The following is a 25534-nucleotide window of genomic DNA, read 5'->3' as shown; positions in this document are numbered from 1 at the left end:
CCAACTTCTGTCTCTGGGTTTTTATTAATCCTGCTACAGGTACATGTCACAAAACCTGGAATTCAGATATCCACAGACATAAAACAGAATACATAAAACATGAAAACTGGCCCATTGCCTCATGTTCTTTTCAAACAAAAGACAACCTAGAAGGTCTGTTTTCTCTAAGACTCCAAGCAATTCCTATCACAATCCCATTTGCATGTTTTACAAAAAACAATCCTGAAAGTACCAAGAAACAACAAAGAGATGGAAAATACTAAGAGGATCAAACTTAGAGGTGATCTCACGGTATATTACATTTACAGTAATCGAAACCACTTGGAATTGTCATGACAACAGACAATAGGAGATAGCAATGGGCAGACAGTGCAGACAGAGTTTAACAGTCTATAAATGTATGTCTTGATTCTTATCAAACCTCTATTGACATCATTTTTGGGAATGTATACATTAACAATAAAAGATAGAGAATGTGCTAGAATATCAAAGCTTAAAAAACAATCTAAAAACAAAAAATAAACATAGAGGTATTAATTTTCATCCTTTTATATAACAAACTAAAACCAAAAAAAATGAAAATCACTTAATATTTGTATGACATGATCAGTGACGTACATGAATATGGATAGTATCACTGATATATATACTCAAATAAAATTTTATGTGCCTACTAGTATCAATTCTTTTGCAGAACAGCTCCTTTCAACATACCCTTTTATACCTATTATAGGCATGATATATTAGGATAACCATGAGATCTTTCTCAGTGGATGGAAGTCTCCAGTATTTTTAGTGAAACAATGTGTCAAAACTGATGTTGTGTCCCATGTCCACATTCACTTGAAACCCTTTCCACTCCTTCACCAATCCCTGCAACATACCGGGATCCTTAGACACTGTCTCCTCCCTCTCCATTTTCCAGGGTTTTTTGCTCTGCTCCATAGGTGACCAGGTCTGCGTGATCAGTGAGACCTGCACATGAAAAAAGAGATTTTTTAGGAAGCACCTGGATTTCTAACACAGTATTGTACATCATAGACAAAAAGAAAATAAAACAAAGAATTATACAAGTGATTCTCCAACTGTCATGCAATGTCAGAATACTGAGAATATTTAGAAAGCATTTTCAGTTAGTATAACTGGAATCTCATCTCCAATCACAGCTCAGTCAAAATTCAGGTACAGAAATGAAATAAATGATTGAGATGAGAATAATGTACACTGCTGAGGTTCTGAATTATCCTAGGCCCACCTCCCCTGGGACACACAGGAAGAGAGAACATTTCCTGAAGATTTTCCTTATTCTTCTCAGGACTGGAGTTATGGTTTAGTGGTCAAGAGCAGTGACTGCTCCTCCAGAAGATGGGGTTTAACTCAACACACATATTATCTCACAATTTTCTGTTAATCCAGGTTCAGGGGATCTGATGCAATATTCTGGCCTCATCTATGCCCAGACACATGGTGTACAGAAACATATGCATGCAATATCACCACAAACATAAACACATAAATTCCCAATATTTTGCAAGATTTAAAGTTTATATAAACCCTGTGATATTTTCAAAGATTTAGACTTTTATTATTAAAGGCATTCACAAGTTTCTTATCTTTGTGTTTCTATTATGTATGAGACTCATAAGCAGGGAATTTCAGATAGATTTTACATCACATTATTTACAATGGTATGTTTCTCTCCCGATGAATTTTTTGATGTGCTCTGAAGTAAAAGCATCTAGTAAAATATTTGTCACATTATTTACCACAGTAATGTCTCTCTTCATTAGGAATAATCTGTTATGTTCTTAAATCTGTTATAGGCAAAGGATTTGTCACATCCCCTACATTTGCAAGGTTTCTCTCCAGTATGCATTTTCCGATGTACTGAGAGATATGAAAGGATTTGTCACATACCTCACACTTATAAGGATTCTCTCCAGTGTAGATTCTGTAATACCCTTTAAGTCTTGACTTCCCATAGTCTCTGCATTTGTAAGGTTTCTCCCCAGTATGCAATTTCTGATGGTTATTAAGTCCTGTGGACTGACGAAATGACTTTCCACATTCTTTGCATTTGTAGGGTTTCTCTCCAGTATGAAGTCTTTGATGAATTTTAAAGTGTGAGCGTTGGGAAAAGGATTTTTCACAAACATCACACTTATAGGGCTTCTTTCCAGTATGGATTCTCCGATGTACACTGAGGTTTGAGGCAGTAATGAAGCATTTCCCACATTCCTCACACAGGAATGGTTTCTCTCTGATATAGATTGTTTGCTGCATAGGACTGTATACAGAGCTGAAACAGTCATCATATTCTCCCTGCCTGTGCTCATTCTTTGCAGTGTAGACTCTGTGATCTTGAGTAATGTTGGAACACAAATTTAAAGATTTCTCACAGTCTCTAGATTTGCAGGGTTCTTCTCCAGTGTGCATACTGTCATGTCTATCTGGGTTTGATGAGTCAATAGAGGCATCCCCGTGATTACTGCATCTGTAGTTATTAGAGTTTTCTGTAGTTTCACTTGTTCTATAAAGTGCACATGTGGAGGGGTCACGAAGCATTTTGTCAAGCTCATTACATTGACGAGATTCCTTATCAGTCTTCACATGCTGGGGGACAGTGTTACACACGCCATAGTTCTCTGGAAAATGAGTACGATTCAGACAAATAGGGCTTGTTCCAAGACTAATCATTTGATAAATGACTCTCTTCCTATGTTCTCTCTTAAGATAAGTCAACCAGCAACTACTTAGAATAGAGCTCACACTACTTGACCTCATTCTTTCACTAATAATTATATGGATTTTCACAGTGAGAGAATGATAGACTTCAAGGACGTTGAAACAAGTAATTGAGGAATCAGAAATTTCCCTTGGGAAGGAGCCCACTGACTGATTTATATATAGAATACCTGTCTGTATTTTTAAGTATTTTTATCTCAGAAATTGTTAAAGAAGAGTATAATCCAATCCCAGGTTCAGTCTCTTACTAACTAATGTACAATAATGAAGATTATATTGCAGAAGACCAAATGTCTTTAAAGATTCAAGGCATATATAAAAGCAAAGGTTCCCCCTTCCCCCCCCAAAAAAAAACTACATAGATTCTTTCAATAATAATGAATGCAAAGCAAGGATTCTGGCAGACATCAGAGGCTCTAGATCATCATTTTTCAACCTGTGGGTGGTGACCATCTGAGAAAACATATCTGATGGCCTTAGTAACTGAGATATCACTTAGTAGTAAAGTGACAGTCAAGAAGTAACACTCAAAATAATTTCATGGTCGTGGTCACCACAACACAAGCTGTTCATTACAGGGTCATAACATTACCAACAGTGACAACTGCTGCTCTAGATCATTAGTGGCAGGGCTATTACAGAAAGCCGCTGCTTATTTCTATCCACCATTGACACACATGCAAGGTAGGCAATTACAGAATAATTCTACTTCATGGATTCACATTAGGTTTATAATTTGTCAAATTATTCCAATATCAGCATACTCACATAAAATTACATTTTGTACTATTATTTTAACCATAATTTGGGTGCAATAAGCCTCAATGTCTTCTAACATTTCCAATAGACTGAATCACCCTGGGGCCAGGATGTTATACTAATTTAAATGATCAGGAATCCTTTCAAGTGGAATTGAATGAAGCAAAAAGTATTCTCAGTTTTTGCTTTCTCTTTCTCTTGAAGTCATCACTGTTGTCTTGCTCATTCACTATCCTCCTCTGAGTGTGGCTACTCTCTCCTCTCCACATACCACGGCAATCTCATTTGCTCAGGACAGGTGACCAGGCCTACCTTGCAAACAATAATCCATATATTCTGTGAGGTAGCCCATGACTCCTGCTAGAATTTTTAGAAAGAATACAGACATCTAACAGCACTCTGCTCAACACATGAAGAGAACACAAGTAGAGAAATACAGGAATGACTTCTCAATTGCTATTTCCTATCAGAATCTTCAGCAGATTTAGGGAAAATTTTAAGCTTCCACACCCTTAGTTTTTCTCACAAGTAAAACAATGGCTAAGGCAATGGTGGACAATCTGCTTTAACATATAGGTAGAAATTGAATATGCTACTGAGTGTCTGAATTCATCGTGAAACTAAAAGGGTGCACTGTAGTGATATTGCATTCGTGATTTAATAAATAAAGCTTCCGGGCTGGAGAGATGGCTCAAAGGTTAAGAGCACTGCCTGCTTTTCCAAAGGTACTGAGTTCAATTCCCAGCAACCACATGGTGACTCACAACCATCTGTAATGAGACCTGGTGTGCATGCAAGCAGAACGCTGTACACATAATTAACAAATAAATCATTTAAAAATAAATAAATAAAGCTTGCCTGAACATCAGAAGAAAAGTTGCACTGATCAGTCTTACAGACCAGGCGGTGGTGAAAACACCTTGAATTGCAGTGGCCACACTAGTTTGCCATAGAAACCCAGCAGTAGTGGTGCACACCTTTAATCCTAGCATTAAAGAGGAATGTAAGACGGGAAAAACAGCTTTTATACATGGTCTCATTCTGAGATTACTGGAGGCAGGATCGCCATTTTGAACTGAGGTAGAGGTAAGAGCCAATGGATGACTATTTTGCTTTTCTGACCTTCAGGTTGAACCTTAATTTCTGTCTCTGGGTTTTTATTTATCATATTACAATACATGACACCTCTAAAATGAAAAATGTTAAAAAAGCAAAAAACAAATATCAAGAAAAAGAACTTTTCTGCTACCTCACGTTTCCTATTGCTTTCAACGCAGTCTAACAGACAGTTCACAACCTATAAAGCCTGAGTTGAGAATTCTACAAACAAATGTTCTCACCCACAGAGACGAGGTTGTTGTAATTCTCCAACATCACATCAATGTACAAATTCTTCTGACCAGAGTCCGGGCATTCCTTTTGTTCCTGGGAGATGTTCACATTCACACCCCGGAATATAAACAGACCCTGAAACAAAGGGCACAGTTTAATCACATAACATCAGGCACAGAAGTACTCCTTGATATAAGGAGACTTGTGGAAATCAGGAGTATAAATGGTGAACAAAGACAATCCCACTCTATAATGAACGTTCTAAGTTTGAAAGCAGTATGACATAATAGTTTCACAAGCATGTCCATGCAAGAAGACACACATTTAAGGTATGAACAGTTATCTATATGCTATGGATGTTGTGTTAGGAAACATAAGATGATATTGTCCATGTGTAGCTTTGGAGCCTGTCCTGGAACTCGCTCTTGTAGACCAGCTGGCCTCGAACTCACAGATATCCACCTGTCTCTGCCTCCTGAGTGCTGGGATTATAAAGGCATGCACCATCACCGCCTGGCAGGACATGTGCTTTTTTAATGCAGTACCTGAAGATCATGCTAAAACACTGATACTGAATCAATACTGTCCGTACTTGGGTCTTACATAACTCTATCCTAACAGGATCAGTTGGGGTGTTTAGATTCTAGGTTCAAAGCCCCATCATTAATTAGTAAAGGGATAGATACAGAAGGCATAATTCATGATTGACTGGATAGTCAAAGACTTTGGGGTTTTCCCAACAGTAACAAGGTGTGTCACTCTGCATACTACAAATTTTAACTTTAATATATAAGGTCAAGTAGTCTATAGACTTAATTTCATAATAATATTGAGCCATTTTCAATAGAAAAATCAGCATCAGTCACATTTAATGATTCAATTTTTTCTATAAATATTAAGAAGCTGACTTAAACAAGTATCAATCTCAGAAGTTTTGAAGAACATTTCACTTCAACTGCAGAATTGTAAAAGTTGATGAAAGTCTTAAAAACACATCAAATAATGTTTATGTTACAGCTCAGAATGTACACATAAGTGTAGTTACTTTGGATGCATTCTGGAGCGACACGGATTTCCTGTCAGTAAATGAAGATATTAAATTCTATCAGAAATATATTAGATTCTTATCTTACACAATGTATATTAATCCATTCAAAATAAATTAAAAAAAAAACTCATTTAGAACCAGGCAAACAGAAACCAAGAAAACCTAGGGACTACATATTGGGACACTGCTGTGGGCAAGAACTTATTGATTAGAAAGAACAACAGCCTAGGAACTAACCCAACTATTAACAGATGATTCTCCATGAAGATAAAGACTTTTAATACATCAACAGAAATAATCAGCAGATCACATAGACACTACACAGAACGGGAAGGAATCTGTACCAGTAGCATTCTGGATAGTAGCTCATACCTAGAATCTACTGAGAATTGCAGAAATTAAATTTTAAGGAAATAAAACTGAAATCACCAAATGGGAAAATAAATTGAATAGACAGTTTTCAAAGATCGAAACCCAAACAGTCAATGAATATGGCAAAACGTGTTCAGGATCCCTAAAATTCACCCAGAGGAATGCAAACTAAACCTACTCTGACATACTGCCTCACCCCAGGAAAAATAGCTGTCATCAACTAACCTGACAACAAATGGTAGAGAGGATGTAAAGAGAAAGATACCCTTATTCAGTGTTGGTGTGTGGGGGAGGGGATGCAAATTAATACACTCAAATGGAAATCAGTTTGAAGATTATTAAACAATTAAAAATAGAACTAATGTATGACCCAGTTATTGGCTCCTGGCCATATCCCCAGGGAACTCCACACCCCCTGAGATATTTATACCTGATGTTTACTACTGCTTATTCAAAAAAGAAAAGCATTGGAATCAACCTGTCTATCAACAGATGAATGAAATGGTATAAATATATTGTGAAGTACCATTCACCTAAAGAGAAAAATTAATAATAACGTGCTGGAAAACAGTTGGACTTAGAACGTGTAATAGTTACTGAGGTCATACAGTGTCAAAAAAAATCATGTTTTCCCTCATATGCAGAATCAAGCCAATGAAATGTGTTTATAGAAAGAATATGCATTTGGTCACAGTACCACACAGAGAAAAGAGAAGAAACATTAAGTATCAATACTGAGGGAGAACTGGATGCAGGCAATGAACATCAGTTATGAAAAAGGATATAAAGCCGAGTGCTTTTCTTTTTCTTTTTTTTTTTTGGTTTTTCGAGACAGGGTTTCTCTGTAGCTTTGGAGCCTGTCCTGGAACTCGCTCTGTAGACCACGCTAGTCTCGAACTCACAGAGATCCACCTGCCTCTGCCTCCCGAGTGCTGGGATTAAAGGCGTGCGCCACCACCGCCCAGCCCGAGTGCTTTTCTAGCTCTAACACTGTCACAGTTTTTGGTTTTTGATGGTAGGTAAGTACAACAACTATATTGGATATTAAAACTATAAAATCCCATGTGAGGCTCCAGAGCGTCTGTTCGCAGTGACTACTCTAACTGTACAAAAGTACATTGAGTTGTACAGTGGGCCTGCTTAATTTCAACATGTGATTTTTGTGTTTGTTTGTTTTTATGTTTGTAATGTTTCTCATTGAAAAGCTAAAGACAGAAGCAAAAAATGAAAGGCTTCAAAGTTTCTCAAACTACAACATTTCCATTAAAAAATGAGAACATGACTACTGACCTGGGGCACGTTTATTGGAGAATCAGTCATTCCTTTCTGTTTCTATTCTTTGAGTTTTTCTTTCAGGAACAATGAATAGATGGCGTACTGCCCTTTCACATAAGGAGTCAAAAAGAAAAAATTAATACTGAAAGTGATTACAGAACAATGTCAAACCACACAAAAATATTCAAGAATCAGAATATGACCAGGTGTCTCACTGAAAGACCTGGATAAATCCAGGTATCCCCGAAGAAAGCCTTGGATAAATCCATGCCCCCCCCCCAGCAGGAAGAAAATAGCCAAAAATCTAAGCAGGAAGAGAAGAATCAGGAATCTAGCATTAGCTGGTTCAGTGACTGTGTTTCAGGAACTAGCTGAAGATAAAGTTAGATTATAATCTTGAGAATAATCTTGAGAAACAGGGAGTTTCCCCCTTGTGATTTTTGGAATATTGTGTTTTAGGAACTAGCTGATTATGACCTTGGGAGTGGTCTTGAGAGGCAGGGAGTTAGTTGCCCCCTTGTGATCATCACTGGTATTTTCGGAATTTTCTGTAACACTCTCCCTGTCCCTTTCCCATCACTGGGCTATGGTTTCTTCCCTTAAAAATCGCTTCTCCTGACCACTCGGGGTCGAACTCTTCCCCTGCGTGGGTTATGAGTCTCGGCCCTAGTGCACTGGTTCCCGTCTCATCTCATCGGATTAAAGCCTGGTGTGATTGCAGCAAGGATGGTCTCTCAGGAGTTACTGGGGGGGGGGGGGGGAGTGTCGTGTTATCCCGAGAATTGAGTGAGAGTCTCCCCACACCGGGGGTCCAAAACCCAGGAGAGCATGGAACGAGAGGTAAAGCTTGTAAAGAAAATCACCACCAACAGCACTGTTGCACACAGAAAAATTCTGTGACAATTGAGGAAGACATGAGTGCATTTTAAGACAGTTATGAATTATCACAATTGATTTCACTAATGCAACACTGCAGATAATAAATTAAGGCAGAACATACACAGGAGATTCCAAGGAATTATCATGAGAGCATGGGAAATAAATTTCAAAGGAAAAATAGAAAAATACCAGAGAACTGGGAAGTAATCATCCATAGGCAAGGCAGCAAAGCATTAATTCTCAAGAGAAAAAAGAGGAATACTATGAATAATTCAACCAGGAAGAGCATCAAAAAGAAAGAAAGAAAGAAAGAAAGAAAGAAAGAAAGAAAGAAAGAAAGAAAGAAAGAAGGAAGGAAGGAAGGAAGGAAGGAAGGAAGGAAGGAAGGAAGGGCAAGCAAGCATAGGGAATAAAATCCTAATGAACAAATAATTTAGGTGCTCTGGGAATCAATTAAATCAATAAATTCTCAAGTTAAATGAATCTAGCACATGACTCAGATAGTCCACTCCTTGGCATATGCTCAAAGGACTTGACATCCTACTCCAGATACTTGCTAGCCATGCTCATTGCTAGTCTACTCACAATAGTTACAAAAGGGAAACAACCTATAATGAATGTCCTTCAACAGACAGGGAGAATGAAAATATGGAATATGATTCAGCTGTAAAGAAAATTGAAATCATGAGCTTTGCAAGTAATTGGATGGATGCAGATAAGAGCATATGGAATAAGGTAACACTGATAGACTAACATTGCATATTCTCTCTCATAAGTTCCTAGCTCAAATCTTCACATTTAAACACACAACCTGGAGTGATGCAGTAAAAAGAAAGCACTGTAAGATGTGTGGGGATTAATAGTTGGGAATAAGAGGGAACAAGTAATCTAAAGGGGGAAATGGAAACATGGGGGAGGGATTTAATTATGGCAAAGGAACAGATATATAAACAATGAAGGAGGGTAAAATAAAACAGAAAGGATGTCTAAAATATTATAAGGAGTCATACTATTATCCATTGTCCAAAAAAAAATGCCTATAATATATAAGTCCGTGCATGCAGATACATTTAGAATGAAAACAAAAACCACATCTGGTGATACCCCTCACAGAGATTTTCATACAAAACCACCAAAATCAGTCAGGACACAAGCTTTTAAGTTTGTCAAGGACCAGTCTTGACAAAAATGCCTCATGCCAGGTAGAAGCATGGGGATTTAGAAACATAGTAAAGTGAAAATAACAAAATGAAGAAACATATAGCATAGTATCAGGAGGGAATTCCAGTGAGTACTGAAATTTACCAGCATTTAATTTCCGATTACTTAAAACACTCCTGACCCTAAAAGGCAGGAATAGGACAAAAGACTGCATTAACATGATACAAGGAAATGAACATGCTAATTGGAGGTCGCAACTAAATTCATATTCAAACATTCTGCTGCTAGAACAAAACAAGTCTTGCTCCTGGCCCAGACCAAAACATTCTATAGGGAAACCACTCCCTAGGTGGGATCCAAAGTTATCTCCTTAAGGGAACTGGAACTTAGTAGGCTCCTTAGACTTTTGTTTGAGGCAAGAACGGAGCTACTTCCCCGTCCTGAAGTACAAGGCCTGATTCCCCGCACCTGTGGACAGACAATAACCTTGGGAGAACAGAACTCTCTGGTCTCTGGTTGGTGGAAACAGGCTCACATTTTCAGGTCTCCACTCTCCTCCCTCTCCTTCTCCAATCTACACCTAGGAGGGAACCTTTGTTTAAGGTGGAAGCACAATAACCTTGAACAAATTAGAGCTAAATTCCAACTCTCTGACCTTTAATTACCCTGAAAATAGGCTCACATTTTCAGGACTCCACATTAGTTGCTGGTCACTGCTGTCCAAGATACTCAACTAATTAATTATAGGCTACTGCTGTTGTCCAAGTTTGCCTCCCAGAAGTAGCTGAGCACCTATTGTTGAAGATACCATGTACTTTGGACAAAAAACTCAGAGGACTCAAGATGATTATAACCTAAACCTCCTCTCTGGGAACTAGCTTGCATGGTATCAGAAGGCAACAAGCATCCTTTCAAAGGGGGAGCCAACCAACAGTCCTAGCCAGCTATGACATCTATGAACCACAACAATGATCTGCACTGAACAATAACCCTAAAGCTGCAAGTGCAGCACACAAACCTTGATGGTAAGCACAGCTTCAAATTGGATTTAAGACCCTCTCAACAAGAGGGAAATCATGCCTGGCACTAGAAACTTAGCTAGTTTCCCTAGGGTTACTGAAGTCAGGGATCGTCAAGGAGAACCTACAAGCACTACTTTACTAAAACTGCATAATCCCTAACTGCATAAATATTTTCCTTACTCCCACAGATTATTGTAGCTCTCATTCCTCATCAAGGGAAGTTCCTTTGGAATTCATGGAAATTATTATAGAAAACAATCAGTCAAAATGCAGACTTGTGATGCTCAATCACCACTAACAGACAAGAAACAACTTCAAGCTCAGAAATCACTGAGAAAGTGGGGCAAGAAGATTATAAGAGCCAGAAGAATAAGACATTTGCTGTGATGTTGTGTTTCCTAGAAATGTCAGAGAAGCTACATGCACAAACATGGCTGCCTAATCATGAGCAGAATAAGGACAATATCAAAAGACATGCTAGCATGGACGGAAGAAAGCTCACTAGGCCTCAACCCTAGTCAAACACTAAAGAATTCTGAGAACTGGAGAAATAGAGAAGAGTGCACCATATGGTTATCCAATACCAAATGTTCATTCCTGAAAACATACACACTGAGTAGGTATTTTTTTACACAAACATACAACAATGAAAGAAAAAGGTTATTAAAAATAATACATGTGTAAAACCAAATTTATAGATCATTTAGAAAAAAACAATTTATAATATTTTCTAGTATTGCTACTCACATAAGTAAAGTTAATAGGTTCCCAAAGAGATGGCTCAATGGTTATGAGAGCATGTTGGTCTTGCAGAGACACAGTTTCTACTCCCAGACCCCACAACTGGCTCACTTGTGTCAATAACTGCAATTCTAGGATGGATATTGTAATTATTCAGGCACAAACAAGGCTGCACTTCCAAGTTTTAAAGCCATGCACGTGCAGACAAGCCTGCAGGCAGAAGTGCCTGAATGTTAAAGGGCCCCGCATGATCCACATGCGCACATGTGTGGTTGCATACATGTATGTCTCAGCTAAACCCTTGCGCACATGCAAGAGCTCTGTAATCTGCGTATGACATAGCCACATCAACCCCTGTGGGCACGTGCTAGGCAGGCTTTAAAAGCCTCCGTCTTCCTCTCTCTGCACACTGATTCCCCAGGCCTGTACAAGACCCCCCCCCATAAATGTCTAAGCAAGTTTGATGCCTGTTTTGTAGTTCCTTCTCAATCACACCAGGTAATTTCACTGGTGCTGTGAGACTCGGAGGCTCTTGCGCCCCAAACCCCTCTCCCAGGGGAGATCCAGAACTGGGTATTTTTTTCCATAACAACCACATGTTCCATATGCCTTAACACAATTTCTCTGCACAGTACCAGCTTCAGTTGGTTAGTTTCCCCCATCTGGTCAGCTTAACTGTATCTCCAAACCCAAGGAATTGACCTTTGAGCTCCTGGCAATCTTCTGGTGTTCCTAGAAACGGGGAAAGGGGGTGGTGGAGGGGGAGAAAAGGCCCCAATCATGGTCTTTAAGGCTACGATTGAGTCCTTCGATGACATTCATCTCTGTATTGCTTCCCTTAGCTAAAATTGTGTTTTGGTGGCCCAGGGCTGGTCCTCCCATGACTGAAGGCCCAGGGTACGTCAGATTCTTCTTTCTTTTTTCTTTTTCTTTACTTTTTCTCCCATCGATGTTAAATGCTGCTCAAAATGGCCACTGGCCCCTCTAGCTTCCGAGTCACCGCAACCAGATGCAGTCATGCTATGGCACTCCACTCGGGAAAGAGGACGCTCACCCGTGGGTCCTGCAGTGTTCATGTGACAAACACCCTGCCTCACTGTAGGCCTTGTGGTGTCACCATTTTTCAAGGGTTTTCAGTTTCAGCTATGGGTAGCAAGCCATCCAAGCCCATCAATCCAGCCTCCCCCCTGGGATGCCTTTGATAGGCCCTGAACCCCCCAGGCTTTAATGCCCTACTTACAGATTCCCACACTTTTCCAACTTTGTTCAAAAAAATGGCCTCGTTACAATTTAGATAACAATCTAAAGTGGCCACCTACCACCACCTTTGATCCTGATATTTTATGGGAGCTTTCTAACTACTGTCAGGACACAGACAAAAGGAAGGAGTTTCCTTATATCCAAGCATTTTACTAGGTAAGCCCTCAGCTTAAGCCCTCTGTCCTTGCAAGTTGTTTGCCTGCTCACATGTTCCTGGCTATGCCATCTAAACTGAAAGAACCCTCCACTTCTGGTCTGGACCCAGCCAACAAACAGCTATAGCCGTTCCTTCAGTCCCTACCCCTGTTCCTTTAGCTCCTACTGTCATCCCTCCAGCTACTATCCTCATTCCTTCAGCCACTGCTCTGGACCTCGCTAAGGAATCCACACCTCAGCAGACATACTTCTGCTCCTTTACTTCCCACCGCCATGCAATCTCCCTAGGCTTGCTTGCTCTTCAGCTCTCGCTCTCTTCCCCCACTAAATACTCCATCAGCCTCGCTGGATCATTCTTCCTCTGCAGTGCCTGGCCGTAGCAGCTGTCCAGCTCTGGTAACCACATTTATCCCTACTCTCACACGTTCACATGCTGCTATGGAACCCAGCATTGACCAAGCCAAGTTGGCTGCAGTTCTCAGATTGTGAGAGGTGACTGGTGTAGGTGGATTAATTAAGATTCATGTTCCCTTCGCCCTCTCAGAACTCTTCCACATAGAACAAAACCTGGGGTCCTATGTGTCTAATTCTAGCACTTCATTGAGCAATTTCAATATATTACTCAGTCTTATGATCTCACCTTTCATGATATCAATATGATCCTACCTAATAACCTACTTCCCAAAGAGCACAGGCCAGTTTGGGAGCAGATTCACCACAGGCATGAAACACACCTTCTAGGATCAGAGGCAGTCCTGGAGCAGGAATCTCACTGGGACTATAACACCCCAGGTGGAATTTTAGCTAGGGACTTGTTTTTGACTTGCCTCCAGGCAGGTTTCTGCAAAGCTGCACTCACGCCAGTAAACTATAATAAGCTCTCAGAGGTCATTCAAGATATGAAGGAAAATCTGTCTGCCTCACTAAAGCCCTGTTACAATATAGTAACTTAGATCCAGAAACCACTGAAGGCAGTTACTCATGACTCCTTTTTTTTTCTCTGTGCTACCCTGACATTAAGGCTAAACTTAGATGTTTGGAGAAATGCCCCTTGGCCATGCGGGCAGAAGTCTTAAGAGTTGGCTTTTAAGGTGTACCACGTGAGGAGCGACAGTCTACAATCATTGTCACATGCTAACCACAGCCCTCCAACCAGCAGAGGGGACAGACCACCTGATCCTTGCTGTCTGTGCTGCTCCCTATCCCCTGGGGCTCAAGAACTGCCAGGCCCATGTTTAAATGGTGGTAGAACTGGTCACTGAGCCCAAGCATGCCCTAATCCTCATCTTGGTCCCATGAGACCTTGTCCAAATGTCATAGGGAAGGACATTGGACAGTCGATTTTCCTTGTGCAAACAGTGGCATGGAGACATCATACCCAGAAAATTCCCAAATTGACCTTCTAGGTCTGGCGACGGACAAGTGAAGCTGCCTGGGCTCCTTTGACCCGACCACACTAGTAGAAAGTGCCACACTCACTTTCCAATGCTGCCCACCCCTTAATATCTCAAATAGGCTACCTCAACCTAACATTAATTATTTCCCAGATCATTCCTGTATAGAAACCTTAGATGATATATATTAACCCATCCCTCATATATACAGAAGGGCAAACTGTCCCAGGACACTTATACCTGGTACACAGATAGCAGCTCTTTTTTATGTGAAGCGACCCACAGAGCAGGCTATGCCATGGTGTCAGATACTGGAGTAGTGGAGGCACAGGCACTCCCTGCCCATATCACTAATCAGCGGGCTGAGTTAACAGCCCTTACCCATGCCTTCCGGTTACTAAAGGGACAATCTTTAAATGTTTACACAGACTCCAATATGCCTCTCATATCCTCCTGTCCCATGCAGCTATCTGGAAGGAGCGCGGGCTTCTTACAACAAAAGAAAGATCCATAACTAACTCAGGTTATATTATAGACCTGTTAAAAGCCTTCCACCTCCCCAAAGCTATAGAAATTATTCACTGTCGGTCTCATCAGACCACCAGTTCCATTATTTACAAGGGAAATAACTGGGCTGACCAAGCAACTAGAACAGCAGCATTCCAGAGCCCAAACCCACCTCAGTCACCTCAGGGGGTTCATACAGTACAACTCACATTCTCACAGACATCCTTTGACACCTGACAAATTCTGTCCTACCTACATAAGCTCTTTCATCCTAATAGCAAAGCTCTGCTTCATTTTGTCAAGGCTCCCCTGCAACCCACTTCTGAGGACCTAGAGTTCTTAAAAGCTATCACTGCCTCTTGTAAAATCTGGCAAAAGTCAGATCCCAACACCAAATTTTATAGCTTCCCTTTTTCCACCCACCAGGCCAGGGCCTCCCTTCCAGGAACTGAGTGGCAGCTGGATTTGACTCATATAGCCAAGGTCAGATGAGTTAAATATCTTCTTTTTTGGTGGACACCATTTCTGGGTGGATTCAAGTGTTTCCCACCACTAAGAGGAGCCAAATATTTTCAGATGTTCTTCAAGAAATCATCTCCCGGTTTGGAATCCCAACCTCTCTTCAGTCGAGTAATGGCCCAGAGTTTACATCCCAGATTTCTCAAACTTGGTCTAAGGCTCCTAACATTTCCTGCCATTTTCATACAACATACCACCCTCAGTATTCAGGGAAGGTAGAACAAACTAACCATTTCTTAAATATTGTTCTTGTTAAAATGTCACACAAGCTTCACCTCAACTGGGTAAAACTTTTGCCTCTGGCCCTTCTTAGGCTTAGGGCTCTCCCCAAAAGGCCCCTTTTCATCTTGCCCTTTGAACTGTTTTAAACCCTGGCCTCTGAACTAAAACTTCTCCTCTTCCTGATCACCATCTTCGCTCCCTATTATGGGATTCTACCGACTACTCCTTAGCTCAACCATGTGCTAATTCATGCCCACCGCCAATTAAAATAGGGGATCAGATACTACTCTCTACACCAGACCAATGCCCCTCACCCTTTTCCCCTAAATGGCAGGGCCCCACTAAAGTAATTCTTGTAATTCCCACAACTGCCAAGCTCGAGGGACTTCCTCATTAGATCCACCTGTCCCACCTTAAACCTTTTACTCTTCCAGCTCAAGATACTCCCTCATATATGGCAACTCAAACAGGACCCTACTCCCTTAAGTTCCAGAGGGCACCAAGATCAGCCACTCTTTCTCCAGTTCCAAAAAAATAAAAGTCTCATCACCATACTCAACTCTCCTGTGCCAAAAACTCCATATACTCTCCCTCTTCCTCCTATATGTTTTACCAACTTCTCCATATCTGCAACGTCATGCTTAAATCTCCAGTTAACCACTCAGCTGTTATTACAGATAACATCATTAAGCATAGTGCTGGAAGTACAAGGACTGTCAAAAGCCCAGGTGGTAAGAAAAAATAACAAGTTTACAGCCCCAAACTCAAAAACTCACAAAACAGACTTTAACATAACAGATTTATCACTGATTGCAACAATTTCTCCTAGATGTTAAGGTAACACCATAAAGCTAAAGGAAAACAATTGCCTTAAGATTTACTTCAGGTAAAACATTAAGAGGTCTCATAATTCCCCTTTCCAATAATTCCCCCTTCTTTTCCTCCCTTCTCTCCACTGTCTTCTATTCCAGCACTACATCATCACAATCATAAACTTATAATAATGTCTAAAATCTATTTCTTCTCAAACATTTTTCTTATAAGCTCCAGAAAGTCAACTAGACCTACCTAAATGAACCAGACTCACCCAGAATAAGTATCATTTCATTCTTCCTTTATCATTCCTGGTCTCAGGAACCCCTGTGAAATTCCCTCCTCCACCCACTCTCCCCCCCCCAAAAAAAAACTTTCTATCTTTCATCTTGGGACTCGACCCCCAGCCTTAATAACCAGAATCTAACATTTTTTCCAGACATAATTTTCTGCCTTTCAAGCATCTTGCAAGGTTCAATCTGTTAGTCAGCCAGTTCCACAGAGCCTGGAAAAACACAAGAGTAATAAGCCACCCTAGCATGTATGTGGTTAAGCATCTGAACTCCCTGACACCCATGAAATCAGCAAAAAGCATTCTCCAAAGGTTTAATGACACCCACAAAATCAGCAAGAAGCAGTCACAAGAGACCTTACGATGCCCCATTCCCACCCATTAAAGACCCCCAAACTCCCAATATTTTATAATAAAAACAAGGGTGGAATGTAATTATTCAGCCACAATAAGGCTTCACTTGTGGATTCTGGAGCCATGCATGTGCACACAAGCCCTCAGGCAGAAGTTAAAGGGTCTCCTGTGACCCACATGCAGCACATGCATGGTTACTTCCACATAAGACTCAGCCAAGATCTTGCGTGCATGCATGGGCCCCATCATCTGTGTATGACATAGCCATGTCAAACCCCTGTATGCATGTGCTAGGCAGGTTTTAAAGGCTGGAAGCTCCATCTTCCTCCCTCTCTCTGCACACCAATTCCCCAGATAATAAACTCCTAAGCAGGTTTATTGCCTGTTTTCTGGTTCCTTCTCACTTGTGCCAGGTAATTTCACACATGATATACAGTCATACCCTCAAGCAAAACATAGTATGCACTAAATACATGAATCTAAATAAATGAATAGTAACTAAAAATCAGCAAAGAGAGAGAGAAAGAAAACAATAAAAATTCCTTGAACTAATCAAGCAGATAAAAGTACTTTGCAATAAAAACTTGGACTCACTGAAGGAAGTGAAAATGCTAATAGAACATGGAAAGATGATTTATACAGATGAAATGGGACACAATTCTGAAATTTACAGTATTTCTGGAAGTGGATATATGATCAGTTCAAATATCAAGACATTTAACCTTCCCACAAGATACTTCAGAAATAAATCATAAAGAGAAACCTAGAAACCATATTGATGCACAGATTCCCTAGGTACAGAGAAGCCTGAGGAAAATGATACATGTCTGAGATAATCCAGTGTAATTCCAGATGACACTGCAGAGCCAACCAATAGCATCATGGGAGAGGAAGACAAACAGCTCGGTGTACTACAGCAGCAGATCCAGATCCTGCCCAAAAGCAATGACCCTGTCAATGTCATCAAAAGACCACAGAGGTCTGCTGCAGACTAAACAGCCTCCAAACAGAGGTATTGGGAAAAATATCTATCTGCATATGAAAACATGAACTGGGTTCAAATCTCTCCTACACATAATGAATTAAAGACTTTCATGATAACCATCTATAATAGCATTTGATGCCCCCCCTTCTGGTGTATGTATACATAATAAAGAAATCTTTAAGAAAAAATATCTAGGTGGGCAGTGGTGGTGCACGCCTTTAATCCCACCACTCAGGAGGCAGAGACATGCAGATCTCTGTGAGTTTGAGGCAAGGCTGGTCTAAAGTGTCAGTTTCAGGACTGCTAGGGCTGTTACACAGAAAATTCCTATCTTGAAACCCCAACAACAACAACAAAAAAATCATAAAGAGACAGTCTACACAGCAGATGAATTTATTAGCTATCCCTTTATATTACAATGAATAAAAAGCCAGAATCTATCAAAAAATACAAAAGAAGCAAATGATAACACAATCAATAAATAAGCAAATGAATTCAATAAACCATGTTCAACAGCAGCTGAAACAGCCAATATGTATATACTGAAACCTCTACATTGAAGGTCATAAGATAAGGTAAATTTAGTATACAGAGATGCCAATTCTTCCTAGTCAGTTTACAGTCAAGTTCCTGAACAATAACAAATGCATTTCTTTCAGTAATTTCTTGAAATATGAATATAAAAATAAAATTTTCTTGAAAATTTCTTGAAATATAAATGTAAATATGCCCTAAGCAAAAGAGGTAAACAGATTATATCATAAAAAAAAGATTAATGAGAACTGAATTTAAAACATGTATTTTCTTTTTTAGGTTTTTCGAGACAGGTTTCTCTGTGTAGCTTTGGAGTCTGTACTATAACTCATTCTGTGGACCAGGTCTACCTCTGCCTCCCGAGTGGTGGGATTAAAAGCTTGCCCCACCACCCAGTCCAAAGCATAGATATCCGACCAAAATTTTATCTACTAGCTGACTCAAAACAGATTTTATACCAAAATTTTATTTAATATCTAATAATACAACATACTAAAGAAAGAATTTTTTTCTTTCGAAGACCATATGTAAAGTAGGTACGAAAAAATCAAAATACAAAATAGAGAGTATTAGCAAACAATAATATGGTTTTTTTAGTTAGAAACTTCTTATCGAAAATTGCCAAACTCTTTTGCTACAATTGCCCTGATACCCAAACCACACAAAGACATGACTGAGAAAGAGACCAATCTCGCTCATGAACATTGATGCAAAAATACAAAATAAAATACTGGCAAATCAAATCCAAGAACACAGAAGAACCATCATCCACTATGACCAAGTCGGCCTCATCCCAGAGATGCAAGGATGGCTCAGCATACAAATATCTGTCAACACAATCCACAATATAAACAAGCTGAAAAATAAAAACCACACGATCATCTCATTAGATGCCGAAAAAGCTTCTGACACAATACAACACCCCTTCATGATAAAGTTCTTGGAGAGAGCAGGGATACAAGGAACATACCTAAATATATTAAAGGCAACATACAGCAAGCCAACAGCAAACATCAAACCAAACGGAAATTCCCAGCGATTCCACTGAAATCAGGAACAAGACAAGGCTGTCCACTCTCTCCATATCTGTTCAATATAGTTCTTGAGGTCCTAGCTAGAGCAATAAGACACCAAAAGGAGATCAAGAGGATACAAACTGGAAAAGTAGTCAAACTTTCACTGATGATATAATAGTTTACATAAGCAATCCCAAAAATTCTACCAAGGAACTTCTACAATGCATAAACACTTTCAGTAATGTAGCAGGATACAAGATTAACTCAGAAAAATCAGTAGCCCTCCTGTACACAGATGATAAGAGGGCTGGGGAAGAAATCAGAGAATCAACACCCTTCACAATAGCCACAAATAACAAAAAAATATTTCGGAGTAACTCTAACCAAACAAGTGGAAGACTTGTATGACAAGGACTTTAAATCTTTGAAGAAAGAAACTGAAGAAGACACGAGAAAGTAGAAAGATCTCCCATGCTCTTGGGTAGGCAGAATTAACAGAGTAAAAATGACAATCTTACCAAAAGCTATCTATAGAATGCCTATCAAAATCCCAGCAAAGACAAGCTGGGAGATGGTGGCGCACGCCTTTAATCCCGGCACTCGGGAGGCAGAGGCAGGCGGATCTCTGTGAGTTCGAGACCAGCCTGGTCTACGGAGCTAGTTCCAGGACAGAGAAACCCTGTCTCAAAAAACCAAAAAAAAAAAAAAAAAATCCCAGCAAAATTCTTCAAAGACCTCGAAAGAACAGTACTCAACTTCATATGGAAAGCTGTAGTAGGGAGCTACAGGCTGTGGTGGTGCACACCTTTAATCCCAGCACTTGGGAGGCAGAGGCAGGCGGATCTCTGTGAGTTCGAGGCCAGCCTGGTCTGTAAAAATGACAATCTTACCAAAAGCTATCTATAGAATGCCTATCAAAATCCCAGCAAAGACAAGCCAGGCGACTGTGGTGCACGCCTTTAATCCCAGCACTAGGGAGGCAGAGGCAGGCAGATCTCTGGGAGTTCGAGGCCAGCCTGGTCTACAAGAGCTATTTCAAGGACAGGCTCCAAAACTACAGTGAAACCCTGTCTCGAAAAAAAAGAAAAAGATGAAAAAAAAAGAGAAAGTGGAAAGTACACTTGCACGCATTCGCACAGGAGACCACTTCCTAAATATAACCCCAGCAGCATAGACACTGAGAGAAACAATTAATAAATGGGACCTCCTGAAACTGAAAAGCTTCTGTAAAGCAAAGGACACGGTCAAAAAACAAGACGACAGCCTACAGAATGGGAAAAGATCTTCACTAACCCCACAGATCAGACAGAGGCCTGATCTCCAAATATACAAAGAACTCAAGAAATTGGTCAACAAAAGAACACATAATCCAATAAAAAAAAATGGAATATAGACCTAAACAGAGAACTCTCAACAGAGGAATCTAAAATGGCTGAAAGACACTTAAGGAAATGTTCAACATCCTTAGTCATCAGAGAAATGCAAATCAAAACAACTCTGAGATTCCATCTTACACCTGTAAGAATGGCCAAGATCAAAAATACTGATGACAACTTATGCTGGAGAAGCTGTGGGGAAAAGGGAACACTTCTGCATTGCTGGTGGGAATGCAAGCTGGTACAGCCCCTTTGGATGTCAGTGTGGTTATTTCTCAGAAAATTAGGAAACAACCTTCCTCAAGACCCAGTAATACTACTTTTAGGTATATATCCAAAGATGCTCAATCGTGCCACGAGGACATGTACTCAACTATGTTCATAGCAGCTTTGTTTGTCATAGCCAGAACCTGGAAACAACCTAAATGCCCCTCGACTGAAGAATGGATGAGGGAAATGTGCTACATTTACACAATGAAGTACTACATAGCAGAAAAAAATAGCGACAGCTTCAATTTTGCAAGAAAACGGATGGAGCTAGAAAAACATTATTTTGAGTAAGGTAACCCAGACATAGAAAGACAATAATCATATGTACTTACTCATAAGTGGTTATTAAACATAAAGCAAAAAAAAAAAACAGGCCTACAAACCACAATCCCAGAGAACTAAGACAACAATGTGGACACAAAGAGAGACTTACATAGATCTAATCTACATAGGAAGTAAAAAGTAGGAAAAGACCAGATCTCCTGAATAAATTGGGAGCATGGGGACCTTGGGGGGGAGGGTTGAAGGGGTAGGGGAGTGGCAGAGAGGGGAGCAGAGAAAAATGTAGAGCTCAGTTAAAAAAATAATAATTAAAAAAGTCCTTATCAACATGGGTACATATAAGAAAACCTAGATGTAGACATGCACAACAGAAAACCGGTGAAAACTGGCACATTGCCATTCGTTCTTTTAAAACACTAAGACAGCAAGAAATTCCTATCACAATACTGATGTAATTCTTATTAATAAAAACCTAAAGTCAGATATTAGGGTAAAAGCTGAATGATCAGAGAAGCAAAACAACAGCCATTAATTTCTTACCTCTATGAATGAACACTCAGAGACCCTGTCTCCACCCACCTTACACATCTTTCTCAGCCTCCTTAGCGTTGGGATTAAAGGCGTGCACCACCAAGGTCAGTCTGGCTTGTCTTAAGTACTAAGATTAAATAGCACTTAAGTGTGCGAGAACTGCCTATAGTTAACTAGCAGCTAACTCCACTCTTTGAACTCCAGGCAAGCTTCATTTGTCAGAACACAGACAAAATATATTTCACAATCCTATTACATAGTTTACAGAAAGTAATCCTGAAAGTACCAAGAAACAGTAGAGAGCCAGAAAATACTAGGAGGATCAAACTTAGAAGTGATCTCTATGGTATATGACATTTACAGCAGTGGAAAGCACCTAGTATTGCCATGAGCACAGACGACAGGAGATATCCATGGGTAACAGTAGATGGATATAACAGTCTATAAATATACTTTCATTGTTTTTTTTTTAAGTTAATAGAGACTGAGTTTTTCTGTGTAGCTCTGGCTGACAAAGAACTTGCTTTGTAGACCAGAGTGGCCTGAAACTCAGAGATCTGCCTGCCTCTGCCTTCTGAGTGCTGGGATTAAAGGCGTGCACCACCAAGCCTGGCCAACATAGCTCCATTTTTTTTTCTTGATTTTTCAATACAGGGTTTCTCTGTATAGTCTTTGCTGTCCTGGAACTCACTGAGATCCACCCGCCTCTGCCTCTTGAGTGCTGAGATTAAAAGGCCTGGGCCACCACTTACTCTCATTCTTATCAAACTCAGTTGGCATTATTTTCAGGAACGGAGAAAAAACACTAAAAGGCAGAGAATGTGGCTAGAATACCAAGGCTCAAATTTTCTGAACACAATAAAGCATTTCTTTCACCATTTTATAATTTATTAAAATCATACATGAAGACCAATTAATGATGGCATGCTATGAAGGGAATGACAGGAACACTCAATGTATAGCGAAATACAATTTCATTTGCCTCCTAGTGTCAATTCTTCCTCAGAACCTCTTCTCAAACTGTAATAGGATAATTGTGAGGAGATTTTCCTCAGAGCAAGTCTCCCAAATTCTTTCTAGTGAAAGAAAATGTGACAAAACTGATCTCATGTCCCATTTCCACATGAACCCCTTACCACTCTTTCACCAATGCCTCCACCATACCTGGATCCTTAGCTACGGTCTCCTCTCTCCTTCCAGGTCTCCTTGTTCTGCTGCAGAGGTGAGCAGGTCTGGGTGATCAGCATGTCCTGTAATTAAGAAAGAGATTGTTCAGAAAGCATCTGGATTCCCAAAACAGTACTGTGCTCAGTAGGCGAAGGATGAAGAGAGGATTCTACAAATGAGTCCAAGTGTCCTGCAATGTCAGAGTACTGGAAACATTTAGTACTGGAAACTTGAATGCCCCTTCCAGTCACAGCTCAGTCAGAAATCAATGGTAGAAATGAAACCAAATGATTGGGATGAGGTTCTGTGACATTATGAATTCACCACAGACCCAGGGTGATGGAAGCCTCACACCTCCCAAAGGGAAACATACAAAGAAGAAGGAACATTCCTTGAAATGTTTTTTTTCCCCTCTGAGGATTCCTCTTTATTCTGTGGGATGTGAGACTCATTCACACAAAGCTCACACACTTGCAGATTGGTTTGTTTAGAAACCCCAAGGAACAGGGGAGACTACAAGCTAACTATTCTCTACCAGAGAAACCAGACCTCTGTAATTCTGTGGGATCCAGTACCAATAAAACGCCCTCTCAGCAGGCTTCTGGCATTGCTCCTCCTGCTGGGAAAAGTCCAGTCTCAACACTGGCTGTCTAAAGACCACAAAGTAAAAAACAAGAGTTTGAATGGTTGTGTAGGGGCACACCTTTAATCCTAGCTCTCAGCAGGCAGAGGTGGGTGGAACTCTCTAAGTTCGTGTTCAACTAGTACTACAGGTGAATTTTTGGTCTTACCCTGTGAGTTCAGGTCTCAAACAAAGCAAACACAAGAACCAAAACAAACAAACAAGAAAGAAAGAAAAACCAACAGTTTAGTCAGTCACATGTATATGGGCAGAGTGCTTTTCTTGAACCAAGGAGACAGAAGACTATTCTAGACATTTTTTTTTATTTTATTTTCGAGACAGGCTTTCTCCGTAGGTTTTGGTTCCTGTCCTGGAACTAGCTCTTCTAGACCTGGCTGGCCTCGAACTCAGAGATCCGCCTGCCTCTGCCTCCCAAGTGCTGGGACTAAAGGTGTGCGCCACCACCACCCGGCTAGACATTTTTCTGAGGTAGATGAATGATAATTATTCAATAACATCCTTTCCTTCCTCCCTTCCTTTTTTTTTCATGTGTGTGTGTGTGTGTGTTTTGTTTTTGTTTTTTTTCAAGACAGGGTTTTTCTCTGTAGCCCTAGTTGTCCAGAAACTTGCTCTGTAGACCAAACTGGCACTGAACTAACCTGCCAAAAGTGTGTGCCACCACCTCCTGGTTTATAATGCCTTTTTTAACTGTGAGAATACTGACACCCTCAAACAGCATTCTGTGCTTCCCAGACTCCAAGATGCAACACTACCAATTCAGGTCGAGAATATACATTTCTTTTTCTTTTCTTTTCTTTCCTTTCTTTCTTTTCTTTTTCTTTTTTCAATTTTGTTCTTTTGAGAGGGTCTCACCATGTAGCTATGCGTGTCCTGGAACTCACTACGTACACCAGGCTGGTCTCAAGCTTATTGAGATTTGCCTCTCTCTGCCTCTTGAGTGCTGATACACAAGGCCCGTGCCACCGGGCCTGGCAAAGACACTTTTCAGAATACTGTGGTTACATTAGAGTACATAGCCTCAGATGAAAAATTAACAATAAAAAGTTTGTTTTTCAATGTTAATGTTTACAACCAGACCTGTGGAGCTTGAAAAAAAATATTTTCGTCTCGAAAATCCAAAATATATATATTCAATTTTAAGAGCTTTGTCCTTTCCACCATAACAACGCGAATCGCGTTTGCAAATATTCTACTAGAGGAAACTTATAATAATAGTTTAGCAACCAGAAATTCAATGAAAAAAATCAGGATCGTCCAGTTGATATTATTTAAATTTTACCAAGAAGGAAAGAAATTCACAGGTCAACTTCACAGCCGGCTTCCTTATGTGCATCAAAGAAATTGCCTCCCCACCCCCATCCCAAGCGCCTTCCCTCCTGGGTCCCAGCCCCGCAGCTCCTCTGACCTGGGAGGTTCCAGGGCCGCCGGGCTGCGGTTCCCGCCACTGCGCTGCTGACTTCCCCAGGCCGCCTCGCGGCGACTGCGGCTCCGCGGAGTTTTCGCGTCCCCGCGACACCTAGGTCTGCACACGCCGCTCTCCACGGTGGAGGAACGACAGCGAATGGGTCCTCTGCGCCGCTGGCTTTCCCTCAGCAGTCCACTTCCCGGTCCTTACCCACGAGGTTTCCCAGCTTCCGCTTTCGTCACCCTGCCCAAGCTCCAATCTTCCCTTACATCCAGCCAATGAGTCACAGTCTCTCATAAACTGTTTCCGTTCGAGTGTCATTCTCGCCCCCTCCTCCCACATCGAACTGCCCCGCCCACTCCGTCTCTGGCTGCCTTCCACACAGCTCCAGCTGTCAGGCTGCCCTGGACCCGCTCTGCACAGTCTCCCCGCATGCTTGCTGCCAGCCTAGAGCAGAACTGGATCTAGGAGGAC

General features: G+C 40.7%; 1 protein-coding gene across 1 annotated transcript in view; it reads right to left on the bottom strand.

Moving 5' to 3' along the window:
- LOC142832736 (uncharacterized) overlaps nucleotides 1-25257 on the bottom strand; it is a 32810-nt gene extending 7553 nt beyond the window's left edge. The window contains 6 exon segments of the mRNA XM_075943470.1: nucleotides 885-975; nucleotides 1918-2645; nucleotides 4845-4971; nucleotides 7547-7638; nucleotides 23010-23095; nucleotides 25061-25257. Of these exon segments, the coding sequence (XP_075799585.1) occupies nucleotides 885-975; nucleotides 1918-2645; nucleotides 4845-4971; nucleotides 7547-7576 (976 nt within the window). The 5' untranslated portion in view covers nucleotides 7577-7638; nucleotides 23010-23095; nucleotides 25061-25257.
- Nucleotides 25258-25534: the final 277 nt, after the last annotated feature.

The sequence above is a fragment of the Microtus pennsylvanicus genome, chromosome 1, assembly GCF_037038515.1.
Source record: "Microtus pennsylvanicus isolate mMicPen1 chromosome 1, mMicPen1.hap1, whole genome shotgun sequence".
Taxonomy (NCBI): domain Eukaryota; kingdom Metazoa; phylum Chordata; class Mammalia; order Rodentia; family Cricetidae; genus Microtus; species Microtus pennsylvanicus.
The sequence above is the reverse complement of the archived record's forward strand: the minus strand, read 5'-3'. Positions and strand labels throughout refer to the sequence as shown.